This window comes from Mus pahari, chromosome 19 (genome assembly GCF_900095145.1).
Source record: "Mus pahari chromosome 19, PAHARI_EIJ_v1.1, whole genome shotgun sequence".
In the NCBI taxonomy this organism is placed as follows: domain Eukaryota; kingdom Metazoa; phylum Chordata; class Mammalia; order Rodentia; family Muridae; genus Mus; species Mus pahari.
Genome location: NC_034608.1, coordinates 38,903,737 through 38,922,294, shown reverse-complemented (window position 1 = coordinate 38,922,294; position 18,558 = coordinate 38,903,737). Strand labels below are relative to the sequence as shown.

The 18,558-nt window shown below is 42.2% G+C and overlaps 2 protein-coding genes across 2 annotated transcripts; both read right to left on the bottom strand.

The window, feature by feature from the left end:
* Positions 1-177: 177 nt before the first annotated feature.
* On the bottom strand, positions 178-5,375 carry LOC110337167 (beta-defensin 33). The gene is made up of 3 exons (XM_021219928.1): positions 5,336-5,375; positions 2,823-2,995; positions 178-392 (listed from the first exon to the last, which is right to left on the bottom strand). Exons 2-3 carry the CDS (start codon positions 2,878-2,880, stop codon positions 262-264), a joined length of 189 nt encoding a protein of 62 aa, XP_021075587.1. The 5' UTR covers positions 2,881-2,995; positions 5,336-5,375; the 3' UTR covers positions 178-261.
* Positions 5,376-8,748: 3,373 nt separating this feature from the next.
* LOC110336192 (beta-defensin 3-like) lies at positions 8,749-10,484 on the bottom strand. The gene is made up of 2 exons (XM_021218641.1): positions 10,427-10,484; positions 8,749-8,873 (listed from the first exon to the last, which is right to left on the bottom strand). The coding sequence occupies exons 1-2, from the start codon at positions 10,482-10,484 to the stop codon at positions 8,749-8,751; spliced, it is 183 nt and encodes a 60-aa protein (XP_021074300.1).
* Positions 10,485-18,558: the final 8,074 nt, after the last annotated feature.

Genomic DNA, 18,558 nt, shown 5'->3' with positions numbered 1-18,558 from the left:
GCCCCAAACTTTCAGCAAAGATTCCTCGCTCCTTTTGTAAATTTGTGTGAGCCTTTAATTTCTTGAATAAGAGGCCAAGAACCCCCCCCCCCCCCGCCGCCCCGCTACCACCACCACATTCTCCATTTTCAAGCTCACTGCCATCTCACCTAAAAATCTACATCTTGGAAAGAATAACTGTACATAATGGTGTTTTTATTTGCCAGAAATCAGAGCAGTTGGCTGCTCTCTTGCAGTACTGCACGCATCAGCAAGCAGAAATCACAACCTACAGCAGTGTTTGTATCGACTCTTGCATTCTGCAGGCAGGATGGAACAACCATGAGTTTTCTGAGACTTGCAAATGCCACCCATTTTCTCACACTGACGAAACTTCAAGTTTCTTTTGCGCCCTGTGAGCAAAAGGGAAAGGAATGAAGAAACGAAACTGAGCTTCACTAAACCAAAGATACTGTAATTTATTGTGCCTGGCAAAGGTGGGTAAAGAGTCCCTGAGACCCATGCTAGCTTTCTGATGGCTCAGGTGTGCCCTGCGCTGGTAACCATTTTCTCTCTGGCAGCCTATTAAAGGGAAAATCAGATGAGGATGATCGTTTGAGAATGTATGAAATTTACATTTCAGTGTCTTTGAAGAAAACAGCTGGAGGAGAGCCAACTTTACTCTCTCTCTCTCTCTCTCTCTCTCTCTCTCTCTCTCTCTCTCTCTCTGTCTGTCTCTCTGTCTCTCTGTCTCTCTCTAGGTGTCTCTGTCTCTCTCTGTCTCTGTCTCTCTCCTCTCTCCTTGTCTTTATGTTAAGTGCAGAGATGACCTGTGGTTCTGAGATCCATGTAGCCCTCAGAGCCTGGTGTTTTATTTCTGGGGCCTTCAGAAAGTCTGGGATGCCTGTAGCTTAGTTTCATTTTCCTGAAGATGCTCACAGCTGAGAAAGCACCCTGCATGACTGTGTTCCGAGAATGTGAGTCTAATTTACTTCCTTCCATGTGTTCTTTATAAAGCCTTCCTAATGTGCCTTCCTCCTAGACCACGTGAAACTTGAAAGGGTGCACCAAATATGAGGCAGTACACAATGAGTGAATGACAGAGGATGCTTGCTGCTGATGCTTGAGCAACACGCGTCCCGTGTTTGGTGTGGTATGTGTGACTTCACACCCTGTGACGGCTTCACACATGAGCGTCAACTCTCCTATGGCCCAGCATGTCAGAATGTATGAAGTCATGGAAAGAGTAGGACAGAAGCGGAAGAGAACCTGGATCCTGTACAAAATCAAACCCCAGGAATGGAAGACAGGAGCAAACACTCTAAGTTGTTTTTTACCAAAGCATGTGGCTTTTTTGAGGTGCTGTGTTGTGATGGAGAGCAAGGAGCCGGAATATAACTACATCATATTGCCACTGTAAATAAGTAGGCTTTTTCAGATGAAAACAAAACAAACATGCAGCTATGGACATATGCTTCTGTCTATAGCCACCCCCACAACCAAATTAATCAAGCATGGATATAATCATCATTTTGCTATTATCTAAAACTATCATTCATCTATCTATCTTCCCCTCCTCTTCTCTTTTCCTTTAGATTGTTCAAAAATTTATCTGGATCTCTGTTGTTTCGACATAAAAGATATGATTGTATTATCTTTTGCCTAAGTACATATAGCTATGAGCTCAGCCAGTGAGTTTTGACCAGCAATGGTACCTCTGGGGCTTCGAGTGTTTAACTATTAGTGGGAAAGTCCTTAGCTGCTCTTCCCATTTGCAGTGGCTAGTGACAGTCGTGGTGGTAATGATTCTGTCAGCTGGGCTGATGGATTGCAGTGAGCAGAGAGCATCCTTGTGGTCTGAGTGGAATTTTTTTTTTTTTTTTTTATTTACCTCAGCTTGGATGAGCTCCTTTATTCTTTTATGATGCCAAGCCTGAGGACATTGTTTCCTCCATTCAAGATCGCCAGGTAAAATGTAAGACCACCTCATTAAATCTACATTTTTAGCTAAATAGGAATTGAGCTTCTAGAATAAGCAAACTTCAAACTCTGCATGGGTCATATTCATACAGAAAAGCTGCCCTTGCTTATCTATAGCATCATAAATAGATTTCTTATCTAAGATTGTTGGGTATTTGAAAGTATCACCTGTAGCACTGAATCATTTTTACTTGTGAATTTCACCATGTATTGCCTGTGTGGCTTGAAGCAAGTTTACATCATTTTCTACATAACAGCTATAAAATACCCCCTCTATAATTATTGTTGCAAAGGGTGAAGACGCTATGGCATGTTAGAAATCTGTTTTGTGGCCAGGCATGGTAGTGTACATTTTCAGTCCTAGCATTTAGAAGGAGAAGGATGTGAATTTGAGTCCAGCTTTGCCTACATAGTGAAGTCCAGGCCACTGGTAGTACATGAAACTCAAAGTACGCCATGGCTGTGAGGTCACATCCACAGGAGCTTCAGGGAGTCTGGCCTTGTTGCATCAGAATCAAGAATCAGAGAGGGGCACATGCATGAATCCCAGAGGTTAGCTTACATCTTTTTTACAGATCAGGATCCGATGCCCAGGAAGTGTCCAAGTCTTCCCTTATCAATATACATAATCAAGATATGCCGCTGTAGACATACCTAGATGTCCTTCACCAGCATGATGCTGAGCCTGTCAAGGTGACAGTACCAGTAGCCAGATACATTACGCTTCTGGTGGTGATGTCAAGACATTTCATTATTACGGATTTCATTTCATGATTGAATTTGTTTGCTTTACTACAGGCTCCAGACTCAACTACCATCTCCTCAACTACCATCTCCTCCATCCAGGTGGGTTCACAGCTTACCTGATGTTGTCTGAGCAAGACACACAAGGAGGATGAAGAGAAGAAATAGCAGCCTCATGGTGAGAAGTGAGGTCTTGGGGTAGAGGGAGGGAGGGAGCAGCAGTGTGTGAAGGCAAGTCCTTCAGTGCACACCGACGGCAGCAGATTGATCTAGGAGAGTTGGAATGATTCAGCTAGAAGTACAGCTTGCATGCTTAGTGCAGATGTTCAACTAGCACTAAGGTGGAACCGAGGATGCCTTACCTATGAACACATGAGTACAGACCCAAGCTGTCCCCTGTCAAAGACAGAACCATTTAGTTGAGCATGGCAGTGCACACTTGTAATTCCAATCCTTGGGAAGTAAAAGGCAGAGGGATTGTGTGTTGAAGCCAGCCTGGGTTATACAGTGAGTGCCAGAAGAGCATGGGCTACATGGTGAAAATATGTCACACACCACACACACACACACACACACACACACACACACACACCACACATACACACACGCACACACACACACACACACACACACAAAGGCTTTATAGTAAGTCAGGATTTTCCAAAGAGTTTCATTTCTACATGTGATTCAAAGGACTTGTGTTTGTTTTGTTTGCTGAGACAGTCTCTCCATGGAGCACTGGCTGACCTCAAACTTGCTATGTAGACCAAACTGGCCTTCAACTCTCCTTCTGTCTGTCAGGTGCTTGGATTAGAGGGGCACACATCCCCCATTTCAGAAGCTAAAAATGAGAAGAAATGTTGTCAATGAAAACTCCCTTCTTTCTTTTTTCAGTTTCAGTATTTTGTGCTAACCAATTGAGAAAGAGCTCAAGCTCTTACCACGGCTGGCTCTTGCAGAGCTGGCAAGATACACAGGGCCATAAGCTACCTTAATACTGATGCTCTATCAAAGCCATGGGCTCACAGCTGAATAAATGGTTGGGCAGATGAAAGAGAGCAGAGAGGAGATAAAGAGGTGTTAATAGGCTTCATGTTTGTGTTCCCTGAAAAACTCTGTGTTGAGATACCCCTGTGAGGAATGAAGTGAGAGTCAGTGTTGTGATGAAGGCTCTCATTAGAGTGATCCACATCCTTACAAAACAGATCTGCCAACACTCTTACCATGGGATTCTCACCTCCATGGCTACGAGAAATGAAGTATGTGTGTGTGTTCATGTGTTTGTGTGGGGTGTGTGTGTGTGTCTGTGTGGACTGTGTATATGTATGTTTTTGTGGGGGTAATATATGTGTGAGTTTTGTGGGTGTTTCAATGTGTTTGGGGAGGTTGTGTGTGTATGCATGTGTTTGGTGTGTGTGCGTGTGTGTGTGTGTGTGTGTGGTGTGCACATGTACTACCCACATACTCACATGAACTCACATCCCTAAGAACTATAAGATTTGGGAATGAATGTGGGTCACAAAGGTCTAGTCATCCTTTCTATCAGAGGGCAAGGCCATGGCAGGGTAGACTGTGGTAGGTTGAGAGGCTAAAGCAAGGTTACCAAATGAGTAATCACCTAAAGAGAAGTGCATCCTAGATTTTAAGGCTTCATTACTGATAATTGCAATGGGACAAGAGGCAGGCTGGGAAACAGAAGCTATGGTTGCCTCATCTCTAGGGAAACTTATCATTTAGCAAGCATATACCTACCTGCACCATAGAGCCATTCACTTTCCTCTCCATCCCCAAGGCCTGGTAATAACCCAAACCAATGACTGACCAAAATAGTTTTGTAGAACATGATGATTATTGATGACTTATCTTTTCAGCTTTTTATTTGCCCATTTCCCTTCTCAGAGCAAACATAATGGAAGGATTTGATGAGAGAATGTAAGTAAGTGAGCACCTGGTTCCTACTTGGAAGTCACCTCTACAGTTTGGAATGTATCTCCAACCTTATCGTAAAGTCAAACAACCTTTACTTTGCACTACACACTAATCACAGTGCATCTCATGAAAACAGCACCCATGCAGAGATTCCTTAATCTCAAAGGAGACTCTGAAGAGGGCCTTCCTATCTATTCTCAACTATAAAAATACATCTATTTTTCTCTTTAAAAGTCTTCAACACAGTAGGATATAATCAGTTGGTTTTAGAGTAAGGCTTGTGTGTCATGAATGACTTCCTTCACATTCTGACCCTACTGTGCCCCCTGCTGGGTTTTGAGAGATCTGGAGAAGATTCATTACCCTGTTCTTCAGTGTCTCTGGGAAAACATTTACTTCCTCCCTAGCCTCCTCCTCCCAAGTCTTCCTCACTCATAAGGAAACTAATTCTACTCATGAAGGCTGCCAGTGTCAAATCAAGTCCCCAAAGTCTTGCTTCCTAATACTCTCTGCCCTGGGATTTATATTTGAACAGGTAACTTTTGAGCAGATACAACACTCAGATGATAGCAAATGAGGAAAGAAAAGCACGTGGTGTGAGCTTTGCCCACCTGTCTTCCTCTTTCTTATATGTGCAAGTATAAAAGCAATTCTCTCCATCAGTCCCTCGCCTCTTCATCACAAGATGTCTCTAGTAGCTTACCTAGAAGTTGGCTCCCTCTGCCCTCCACGGGCAATGTGCTGCCTTTCCATTGAGGCGGGGCCATTTGGGAGCAGCTGCCAATTATGACCTAATTAGGAGTCAGGAAAATCATGTGCAGAGGGAAGGCCTCATAAGACACCCACTATGACCCTGCTGACGAGTCAGACCTGAGTGGGGAAAGGAAGACAAAGGAAGTATGGCTTGGGTGATACCTGTTTCAAACTATTTCACTGAAAAACTTAAGCAAAGCAATGCACAGTAGCTGAGGGCTAACAGTGTCAAAACCGTCTTTAAATTCATACACTCAGTCGTGGGGCATACAAGAGAAAACTTTATGGCCAAAGAGCCAAGCTCCTCTCAGTGATTTCCTTGAACTACACCATTCTAGTGTGTCTTCAGGCTCTGTTTTGTTGTTGTTTCTTTTGTTTGTTTGTTTGTTGTTGTTGTTGTTTGTTTTCCAGATTGATGCTTTTCAAGAAGACTAAACAGTCTACAAACCACAGGAAAATAGAAAATACTAGGATAATAAAAATGGCTTCTGTGAGTTCCACAAATAGCCCATGCTTTGACAGGCCCCAGGAATAAAGAATCAGTGTAATCAGAGGCCAAGAAACACCAATCTTGGAGTTGTAACCACACCACTTTTACATCTGTCCACTGTCCTCTGCAGTAAACACTGGTCACACGAGCTAAGTTTTATCAGTCACAGTCAGCCCAGAAGGAATCTCCTGTAGACTTAGCTCCATCGTATAAGCTTGTAACTGAAGACTTTTACAAAAATAAAACCACCCTTAAACCTAACTCACGTAAAAACCTGTCATGGTCCTTGGGTTACCCTGAGCCTGACAAGGTGTCTGGTAAGAAGGGTGCTCATGAATTGACAGATTGAAGCTGGGCCTAGAGTCTTCTCAAAACTCACATGCATATTGCCTGAGCTGAGAGGGCTTGAGAGGCTGGTGGGGGTGTCATGGGAACAGCCCTCTTCTTTCCCTTATGTGCTCTCAAACACAGTGATTTCAAAATGATTAGGACTTGTATCTTATGTTTAAAGGCTCACATCACCGGGCATGGATTGTGGCAGCCAGAGAGCCACCTGTCAGACTCCCATCCTTTATGACATCAGAGGTTCCTCGGCAAGAAGATTACCTTCTCAGTTGAGACAACTGCAATGGCCTACTTGGGAAGCAAAGGAAGCTTCCATAAGCCATCTCCTGATGGAAGATTGAGCTGCTTTGACATTTGCAAATGCAAGAAATGCAATACCTTGTATGCAGAATGTAGAAGCACATATACCACAGAGAGACCCCTTAAAAATGAAACCCAAGTCACTTTACCTGAACCCCCCTCAACACACTGCTCAGCAGAAGCTGAAGTTGGGACTGTCCACGCTGGATCCAGTAGGCTGGAGTTACAAATGATAGCCATGTTTTGGGGAAAGTTAACAGACCTTTCCTTTCCAACCACTTAAAGACTCTGGCCTCAGACAAGGAGAGATATTTGCCTCCCCTTTTGCACAATTTGCCCTACCTTTAGGCACATGCTAAATTTCTTGTCAACTCAGATTATTTAAGCAAAAACCAGCTTTCCCTTAAAGGAGCCGGGGGTGTCAAATGGGAGCAAGTCAATAGTCAACAAAATTCTTCCTTTGTCTACACCCACATGAACCTAACAGGCTAACCCACCTATTTACCGCATGAGTACAAAAACAACCAGCGCGTATTGGTCTTCCTAACAGTGATGGCAATAAAATATATCTGTGGTTTTGAGTCACTTACACCGATATAAGCATTTTCCAGGTATTGTTTCAATAAGTTCTGTTACTAGTGTGAATCTACATTGTCCAGTCTTCTGGGACCAGTCTTCACTCCCAGCCACACAGCTAAAAATCCTAAAGACAAATGTGGGCACATTTCTATTGTTTCTGAAAAGTCCCCACCTGCATTTGTGTTCAACCATCTTTGCCCCCAGTACTCTCCATCCTTGACCATGTCTCCTCAGCACCCAGGATGTCTATACCCTTTTCCTTGAGCAGCTTCCTCCTCATCTCTGACACTCACTGTGGTGGAGTCTCTATCTCTCTGTCATATCCTACACCAGTAGAGTGCTGTATGTGACAGGATCCTGTGAACCTCTAGAGAGAGTGCATGAAGCTCTCTGCTGATCAAGGCATGGAAGAGAAGAAATTAGCTGAGGAGAGGAGCATTCTTTCTCACCATGGGACTCTGGCATCGTCTCTCATTTTCTTATCTATAATATACTCCTGAAGAGAGTGTCTCTTTCTTCTCTCCTATAGATCAGACTTTCTCCAAACACACCACTTTGTTGTGAAGTTTTTTTTTTTTTTTTTTAATTGGAAACAACTGTGTTTGCCTAAAACTGGTCTTGGACTCTGACCCACCAGGCCTAACTCTAGAAACAACCATGTCTCTAAAAGCAATGAGCAGAGCCTGCCCAAAATACTCACTAAACCAATTCTCATCCTCTATGTGTTTCACTCTCATCTTGCTGCCCCCCAAAAGGCTGAGCTCTGATCCCCATTTCTGGTCTTCTTCTATACCCTTTATTGAGATGTTCCTGTTACACCTGGGGTCCTCTAGGGAGATAGACCCTTTACTCTTAAAACCTGCTCCTGCTAGTTGTCCTGACTCACTCCAATCCCTATGGCCAGGGCCAAAGAATCCAGGATGACTGAAGAAAATATCTTCCTCCTTCACATCCCTCATGGACCGAAGTCCCTAGTAGCCTCTACAACAACCTTGTAGTAGAGAGTCTTGTAAACTGCAGACTTGTTTGGACTCCTTGCTTTCCTTCACTGCCATATTATATAAGATTTCAAGAGACAAAAGCAAGCAGCCATGTGATAGTGAAAACTTTACAAGTGGAAAGGTCGAGCTTAAGACAGACTCTGATCTCTTTCCCTTACTCACCATAGCCTCCTTTTGGTCTTCACCCTGCACTCATAGCCAAAGTGTGCATTAAAGTCTTAACCACAACCAAGCAAGGCATAAATGACTAAGAGGAACAAGCTTAAGGGAATCTGGGGTCACATTCTTTGTCTTGCTTTGGGATTGGATGGACAAAGCAAAGAGGTTAAAGAGGCAAAGGAATGCAGAAGGCAGGCAGGATGGCTGTGTGTGCTGGCTACCGGAAATAAATTAGCATATCAGAGACAGGAACAGATAGCCATAAAGTCCAGAAACATAAGAGAGCCCTGCTTGTGTCCCTGATTGACTTCTACAAGGATTTTAGAATTCAGCCTAAGAGAGAACAAACTGCGAGCTCACACAGCTCTTCAGCAACAGGTCTTTGCATTTAATCAAGGAACTTTAAATTGGTTTAAGTTTTGTCCATCTTCATGGAGGAGCAAATTTTTGTGTTTTATTTGTCTCAAAGGATGTTTGTCTTCTTCTCTATTATCTCTTGCAGCATTTGAGGAATCCTGTACAAATGCCAATCTGAGGAGTATTGCCAATGCACTGATCCCAGCAGTAGCGTCCTTTCCTAAAGCTACTTACTGGATTGTTGTTTTTTTTTTTGGCTAAAAGCTGAAAGATAAGTAAGGAAAACCACATATTAGAATTGAATGTGCCAGGTCAGAAATACATACCAATGTGTTCTTACGATGAGTTGATCCCTGCAGGCTCTTCCCCCCAAACACGGATGTCGGTTTTAGCAGGGCTGAATCCAATTCTTGATAGAGACAGGCACTGCTTCAGTGTAGAGGGGGTGCTGGTTTTCTTAGGACTCAAATGTTGGAGGGTCTGTTCCAGCCCTGACTGATTGGAGTTTTCAGTCCAGCAGGAGCTCAGGAAAGATTCTGTGTGAGTCCCTAGCTGCTTCTCAGCTGCCCTGCCTTTGCTTTTCCACACACAAGTCCCTTGTTCTAGTATCTGAAACAGACACTGGGTGTGACTGTGCACATGGATGTGCATGTGTGCACACACATATAGAGGCCAGAGGTTGTTTTAAGATGTGATCATCAATTCCTCTCCAGCTCATTACTGGTTTTAGCTCCCTCTCTTGAGGTGTCTAACCCTATTATTCTGTTTGTCTAATGTCAAGTATGAAACACAGCTTGGAGCCTGGAATGATGTCTCAGCAGTTAGGTGTGCATCCTGCTCCTGCAGAAGACCTGAGAGAAGTTCCTAGTACCATGTCCGGCAGGCCATATGTTCCTATAATAACCCCATCTCTATGAGATTAGATGTCCTTTTATGACCTCTGTGGGTACTGTACTACTTGGCAATACACATACACAAATCCATACATATACACACAATTTGAAAGAACATAAATCTTTTCCACAAAATACACTTAAGGCAGAGTTTGGGGGACTGGGTTTTACAGCCTCCTCTGAACTATGAGCCTCATTTACCCTGTAGACAGTGTGTNCTTAAGGGTATTCCATGGGGTAGGGGGAGAGGAAGTTCTCAATCACAGGCTGGGCTGGTTATTCTGAAGAGTTCTCTAGAGTAAGCAGAGACTCTATTCCTTATATGTAAGATTTCTAAATTAATGCCCTTTTTTTCAGGTAAGTGTCAAACATTCTTCATGTTATTATTTTTAAGCTACCTATCAGACACTCATTTGATAATCTTAAGATTAGCCTCAGGACTTAGGAAATGGAAGTCAAGTGCAGCAGATCAGCAGAGAGTGAGTCTACCTTAGGCTCCTTCAAGGGAAGAAGAAAGAGTCCTTGGTTTGTGCTAGTAGTCACACAGTACACATTTTCTAAAATGCTTAGTAGAAAGAAAGAAAGAAAGAAAGAAAGAAGGAAAGAAAGAAAGAAAGATGTGAAAGTAAGGAGGGTATCCTAAAAAAGGAGAAAGACACACAGAAAGAAACATAGATATGGATATATACACAGAGAGACAGGCATACACACATAGAGACAGAAAGACAGATGCATGTGCAGAAAAACACACATACACACATAAAGTGAGAGGGAGACAGACTGACACACAAAGATTAAGGGACAGAAAAATACACACACACACACACACACACACACACACACACCCACACACACACACACAGTATAGGGAGCTATCTCCTATTTCACTTTGGGACTATACTAAACCCCTGACTCACCTGCAAGTGGAGACAGCAGCACCAGGAGAAATGCAAAGAGAAGGTAATGGATCCTCATGACTGAAGCCTGGTGAGGTGCAGAGATGCAGAGGGACTTGAGCTCAGTGCCTTATATAGTGCTAGGGGCTGCCTCCTGGGTAGGATTCTACACTGACTAGAATCCAAGGAATTACAATTATGTTATACACAGTACCTTATCTCTTTTGTGGAAGTGGCCCTTTGAGAGCACACTGAGTCTCTTATGCAAATGTAAGGATTCCCAGATGATTTCCTCCTGTACTGCTCAACAAGAACAGCTTCCTGCCCTACTTCTTAGGTGACAGGGACCCATGCTGTTCTGGGACAGACTTACTGGTTACAATTGGAGCTTACTTGCTTATATCTCAGAGTCTGGCAACGGGATGAGGCCTCAGTGGGAAGTAATTTCACATAGATCTCTCTGTTCTTGGGCACACTCAGCTGCTGGAGGCAACAGAATGTGAGCCAGGTCAAGGTTCCCCAAGCTTTTTAGGTCAGAACATGGGCCTCATTTCATAGATTTCTCTAAGTGACTGCTCAGCAGTGGGGTTCATTCACTACAGTGGAGTCGGATAGGTGTGCTTCTTCCTCTCTCAGAGAAAGCAGTGAGTTGGTAATGTGTTACCTGAACATGGGGCCCCATGCCCACCTAAAGGAAAGCAGGGAGTAGCTGGTTCTAACCACCACGTGATGAACAACTTGCCTTTGGGTCTGTGGTTCTTCTTTCTAAGATGATGTATTAGTGGTGAGGGGTCAAGTTGCTTTTTAGTTTCTATTCTTAGAATTCCAGACAGTGAGACTCTAGTCCCTTGCACCCTCTCCCTATTGCTCTAGCTGGGAACTGTCTGAGGCGTGCTGTGTGGCTCATCTCTGAGTGAAGTCTCTTGGAAATACTGTAACCCTGTTATACATCTTTATCCTAGAAAACCATTGACAATAAGGGTTCTTTGGATAATCAGTACTATTGGAAGGTGTTTTGCTGGGGCAAACATGTGAAGGAGTATTTTCCTGAGGTGGACACAGGAGAAAGGCTGACATAGAATCATGAAAGAATGTTTTTCTGACTCAGACACAAGAGAAAGTATGTTCTCCTAAAGCGAGCATGTTAAAGGACATGTGATAAAGGATTCTTTGCCAACACACATGGATTGGTTCACCTTAAACTGTGTAGATTAGTTACATTTATTGGGACTCCATACAGAGAAATGCACCAAAAAACTTTGGGTGGTGTATTGTGGCTTTTTTGATGCTTCTTCAGACTGGGGCTGATTGGCAGAGTGAGGTCAGCTGAGATTTGCAGAGTGACCTCAGCTGAGACAGGTGCTCATGCTGAGGCAAGACCCATAGAAGACACATGATGTTTGGAGGGTATTAAAAAGGCCTGGAAGAACAGTGATGGAGTCTGAGCTAGGCTTGCTTATAGAGCTGTCTGTGCAATTCTTGTTAGTCTCCAGTCTTCACTGATCTCCAATTCACTGAGAGAGAGCCACAGCTTAGAACTCCTCCAGGCATTCCTGCTGGTCCCTCCTGCTGACTTGAGCCAAGGTTGAGACATTGCTGTCTCTGCTAGGTAGTGCCACCACTGCTGATACATGTTTGCTATCCTGACTTTATCAAACTGGACGTCGGGTGTATCCCTGAAGTGTTTTTGAGTTGATCTAGATGTCACTGCTAAGCTTTGAACTGAATTTCAGATTTGCAGACAAAACAGATGGGAGTTGCTCCAAAAAACTATTTTTAAATAGCTCCATTTCCCCAGTATCCTTTCTTTTCTACTAACTTCAGTGGGTGGTAGGCTAAAAGGAAGCTTAATGCATTTCGGAGCCATCATTACAAATAAGGGTTGAAAAAAATTAAAGACACAGGGGACCTTGAGAAGAAAGTAGATTGATTACACGGCATTAATAATCCCCATGCAATAAGAAAGCAAATTAGGAGTTTATTGTTTGTCTGCTTCCTTTACAAAACATAGATATGAGCTTCATCCTGTAACACAAGTCTTTAAGTGAATGTCTTCTGGTTGATACCTTTTTATGAAAAAATGTTCCCGTGTTGAATCTAAAGACATAGAAGACAATAGACACAAAAATTAGGCCTACTACAGATCAGAAGAGGGTCTGATGCTGAGTTGGATGGGTTTGCTGTGCTGGGTACAGAACAACTCTATTGTTGGTATTAAGTAAGATCCATGGGAACTATTGTTCCTTTCAGGATATGAGGATTCTTCTTATTGCCTATTCTTGGAGATGTTCCTTGAACCCACCACTGCCTATATGCTTATACACAATCATACACTTCTCCAATGTCTATAATCTCTTCCAATAGGTAGAGTGAAATAGACTCTGTGGTTAAATTTAAATATTTGAATTTAATATTAACTAGCCATAGTTTGTTCTCTTGTAAGTTATAGTTAGTATACTTCAAATATATATTGGAATCAAAAGTTTATTGCAGAAGGAAATCTATACATATTTGGTCTCATGCTTTAACACACAGATGAGAAAATGATTTAAAACATGTATATATTTGCACACGCATGCGTATCTTTCCAGAATTTGTCAAGTATCTAGTTCCTTCTCTCTAGGTATCTTACCTCTATGTGTGACCATTCACCTGCTCTTTGATCATGTTATGGTTCTCTACCCAAGATATTCCTGGTCTAGAGATGCCTCAGATTTTTCTCAGACAGCTGCATCCTGGGTCCATGAGGACTAACATGAAAATAATTGAGAAGAGGATGAACTTTTCCTGTATGATGAGAGAGCATGAGCTAAATGTGTGCCGAATGAAGGCTAATTGGATATGAGGTCTCTTATGACCCTGGAAGAAAAGACTTTTGTTAAGCAGTTTCCTATTTGAGTTTCAATAGAAACTTGGAAATTTTTCATCATATTCGAAGTCACTGAACTGCGTTATTCAATGGCTGCTGCATAGCCCCTTGTTCTCACCTACTAGATTGCATCCACTATTAATTGTTTTGCATTTCACAGAACTAGCTATTCCCACCTTCAGAAACATTTGTGTTCTGTGCCAAGAACCCAACAGGCGACTGATATATGTGAGTATATTCTTGACACATTCCTGCCTTTCGGACTGAATGAGAAGTCTTAAGCTTTTTTTTGAAGACCTACTCTTAGCTCTTATCTATAGCGAGTTGAAGTCAAGCTAGTTATCAGGCATTGTGAGTCATAATTTGCACACATGACCGTTACTTTGTGGCTGAGGTTCTATTGACTTCCACCCTGCTCTACAGCACAAAAGAAGGACAGGAACAATTGTCTCTGCAAAGACTCTGGGATGCAGAGAGTTGTAAGGAGAAATAAACTATTTAAACAGCTACCTGTCTTGTGGTTCAGTACTGTACACTCAGTGGAATCACAAAAGTCTGTGCCACAACCTGTAATCCTAAAAATAAGGAACAAGTTTGCTGGAGACCAATTTTCTATTTTCCCCACACTCAGCCTCTGATACTCACAGGAGTTGTTGAGCAAGACATTCAGTTGAAGAAGAAAGATCAAGACAAAGAAGTTGTGCTTTAAAAATATGAAATACATATTAGACATTAGGGAGGGAATAATCTCAATTTTCAGAAAATAACACTAAAAAGAATTACACATATGTGTATCTTTCCAGGCATTCTAATTATTAGGAAATAAGTAGGAAATACCTGCAGTAGGAATGGAAATAGATGTTTGTCTATTTGCTGAATTAAGAGTAGAATGAGAGACAGAAGAGGAACATGATATTTGTAGAGAGATATCAAGGAGAGAAATGATGGAGGCAATTAGAAGGCCCAGTGGGAGCCCAGTCATGAAGGCTGTGCTGCTCCTACAGGGCTTCTGGGGCTCTTTTTAGGGGGTATCTACAAATTCTTTCCTTTTTCTCTCACAGACTCTCTTTAGTCTATCTACCTTAATTCCTTCCTTTGGGTTTAATAGCATCCCATTAACTTATAGCTGCAAATTCCCTCTTCTGGGTTTTGATGTGAAGTTAGTGGAACCTGACATTTGTGTACACTCTAGAAATATGTAAAATAGTACTTATTATCTTATAACACCACCAATAACTCAAGTGTCCTGAGAAATATAAGCAAAGAAAATTCTCCCTTAAAAATGTTGATATAAACTTACTCAAATGTATTTTGGAGATGATTGTTTGTTTGTTTGTTTCCTATGATCTTGTTTGGGTAATTCATGGGAGGGAGGTTGAGACAGGGTTTCTCTGTGTAGCCCTGAATGTCGTGAAAGTCATTTTGTATACCAAGTAAACTTAACAGCATCCATTTCTCAACTGCTGGGATTAAAGGTGTGTGCTGCCACCACCAGACATGACATTTTTTTTTCTTTAACTTTACTTGAATATTATGGTTTCCAGTTTTGTGGTTTTATGGGTTTTGTGTGTGTTTCTGCATGTGTATGAGTGTCTCATTCTCTTAGTTGCTTTTATTTGTTTGTTTTATTATTCTTTATTTATTTTGTTTGAGAGAGAGTGAGAGAAGGCATGGGGTTAAAAGGTTAGGCATGTTTGGGAGGAGATGCATGAGTGGTAAAACTATTATCAAAATATGTTGCAAGGAAAAGAATATTTTCAATAAAAACCTAGAAACTAAGTAAGAAATGTTGGTGGTGTATACAAGGTGAGTGAGAGAAGAACGAATCATTGAAGGTTATGATCCCCTCTTAGGGGGCCAGCACTGAGTACCATCTGGATGAACCTGGGAAAAAGTTGGCATACTGAACACACAAATGAGTCATGCTCAAGGTTAGAAGTAATAGTCCAGAATCAACTCTGGATCTTCAATTAAAATATGTGTGTTGGCTGAGGATGAAATGGAGATTGCATTTAGAAGAACAGATAGGAAGAATAGTAAGAATAACACAGGAAGAAGTCAACAAAGTCACTTTGCTGTTTCTTGACTCAGTAGTGCCATCTGCTGTCCTGCTTCTGGTGCACTTGCTGGCAAATGTACTGTTTATGCAGAATGACATGGTACATGAGAACCATGCATGGAGAGAAAGACATTGACTCAGGAACAGAACATAGAAGGCATGTTTTTATGCCAGGAAATCACTAACAAAATCAAGGAAGAAAGGAAGAAAGAAATTAAAGACATTGTAGAATTAAATGAAAATGAAGGCACAACATACCAAAACTTATGGGACACAATGAAGGCAGTGTTAAGAGGAAATCTCATGGCTCTAAGTGCCTCTAAAAAGTAACTGGGTAAATCAAACACTAGCAGCTTGACAACACACCTGAAAGCTCTAAAACAAAGGCAGAAAATACACCAAAGAAAAACAGACAGCAGAAAATAATCAAACTCAGGTCTGAAGTCAACAAAGTAAAAACAAAAACAAAACAAAACAAATCAAAACAAGCAAACAAAGACTATACAAAGAATAAACCAGACCAGGAGCTGGTTCTTTGAAAAATCAACGTGATAGATAAACCCTTAGTCAGAGTAATCAGAGGGCACAAAGACAGTATCCGACTTAACAAAATCATAAATGAAAAAGAGAGACATACCACAGAAACCAGGGAAATTCAAACCATTATCAGAACCTACTACAAAATTATATTTAACAATACTGGAAAAATCTGGATAATGGACATTTCTTTTTACAATCATATTTCATCTGGTCAAAGAGGAATCAAACAAAGAGGTCATAATATTTAGATGGAATGGTGTATATAAGGATGATATCATTTTGGATTGGCTCCTGGCATCTGGCTATGGAGCAGTTTCCTGACTCTATTTGGAAAGACTGTCATTCTTGGGGGTTTCTTGTACCTCCAATGTCCAGATGTAAGGGCTGCCCTGGATGGAAATGAACAGCAGAGGGAGGATGAGAAGCTCATGTCTAATGCAGTGGGGTCTAGTGCAGATGCCACAGTGGATTCTCATTTTTTTGGAATTGGGGAAAAGGTGAGTGGACTTAAGGTCTTCAGGAGCTGAAGAGAGCAGGCTCCTGATTTGGTCAATGTGTAGTAACAAGAGTCATTTTCAGGTGGAATGGTGAAAGGTTTGAGGTGAGATGGGTGGACCCAATGAGAAAGTCCCTCAAATTTAACATCTCTGGGGGTCATGAGAATTGCCTTGAAATGGACATGCCATTGAGGAGGGAGATGTAAGGGCTAATTATCCAGAGGGGAGAGAAGTAGGTCACCTGTGTTGACAGGCAGTAGGCAGGGGACAGCATGTGGCTTTGGTAGATGGTGGTCAGAAAGTTCCCTAGGAGAGAACAGAGGTGGCAAAGTAATGGGGTGAGTAGATGGTCAGGGATGGGAGACCATTTAGGTAAAAGACCAGGAGTTAGGAACAGATGTCCATACATGAGTTCAGAAGGGGAGGTGAAAAGAGATCCCTCTGGAAGAACTTTTACCATGAAAAGAGCTGGAGGAAGAAGCTTTACTGAATTAAGGTAAAGTTCCTGTGGCAGTTTGACAAGAGGGGTTTTCAGGGAGTGATTAATTCTTTCTATCTTTCCTGAGGAGTGGGGGTCATAGCTGCCTCATCAGATCAGTTGTTTCCCTTGGAGACAATGGAATCATCATTCTTGTAGGATCAGCAATGGACAACTCCAATAGATGTAGGGTGATGGGAGGCCTTTAGCATGGCCATAATTTGGTTTGCATTAATTACTGATCCTCNTTTTGTCATAAGTAACCCACACTACTTCCAGACACCAGTGTGGGACTGGAGTATATGGAAAGCATATTTGGATTCTGTGTAGATGTTGAGGGATAGTCCCTGTGTCACTTGAAAGGCACGGGTAAGGGCTATTAGTTCAGACTGTTATTTGTGGTATGAACAGAAGGGTCCTGTGCCTCAACCACCTCTGAGTCTGATATTATAGCATAGCCAGATCTTCTGGCCCATTTATATAAAAAGGAGCTGCCATCTATATACCAGGAATAGAGGGCATGAGGCAAGGTGCCCTCCTGTTTGTGTGAAGGATGAGGTAATAATTTCTCTGAGGTTTCAGTGCAGGAGTGTGAGAGGAATTTGTTAGAATTTGGTCAAGGAAAAAGAATGAAATTATTAAGAGGCGGGCATTATTGGAAAGTGAGTGTGGAGTCTTCTATTATTGCTACCTGAAAGGAAAGAACCCTGGAGGACCGTAGAGACTGTAAGCCTCTGTTAGTTAGGAGCTGTGAGAGAGTATTCGAAGAGAAGATGGTTATAAGTGACCCACACAATAGTTTTTTAGACTCTCAAATAAGGAGTTCAGTGTCTGCTAAGGTAGGAATAAGGTGCCCATCCGTGGATGGTTAGATCTAGTTTTTGTTGATAAGTAAACTACAGGAACAAAAAAGGGTCCCATTTGGTGACTTCAAGGGAAAAACTATCTTTTTCATTTATGTAGAGGGGAAAAAAAGAGGATTCAGGTCAGGGAGGTGTAAGGCTGGGGTGCTAAGGAGAGCCTGTTGGAGCCTGTGAAACACCTTGGTAGCAGGTATGAGAGGAAGTTCATGGGCGGGGCCTAATGCTGCTTCATATAAGGGGTGGGAAGAAAGGAAAAGGAAGGAAGCCAGGAATGTAAAACACTGGCTATTCCTAGGAATGATGAAATCTCTCCCTTTGAAGAAGGAACAGTTAGAGGCAGAGTTAGGTTCTTTCTATCTAAGGTAGTAGACTCCTGGGTTGGGGTAATTGATAGTCCCCAATGAGTGCCCAGATGAACTTAAGAATATGAGACTTTGTAGCCTGGATTGAACAGGAAATTTATAAGAACAGAGGTGTCCCCTTGGCCAAATTTTAGAGGGGAGACTTCAGAGAAGAATTTTGTCTACATAATGGCCAATCTTAGATTTAGGGAGAGTCAGAGAAATTAAGTCAGAAGCCAGAACCTGGCCAAATAGGTGTGAACTGTCCCAAAATCCCTGATGTAGTACAGTTCAGACCAGCCTGTGTGGTTGCTAGCAAGTCTAGGGCTTCAGCACCATTGTTAGTTGAAAACAGCATATTCCTGGACAGATAATCCTAAGGCAGACAGCAGAGTTCACAGGTTGGGAGATCTTTATTAAAAAAGGAGAAGAAGCAGCGGGGGGGGGGGGAGTGAGGGTTCACATCTTTTATCCTGGCTGTGAAATAGGTAACACAAGTGATAACT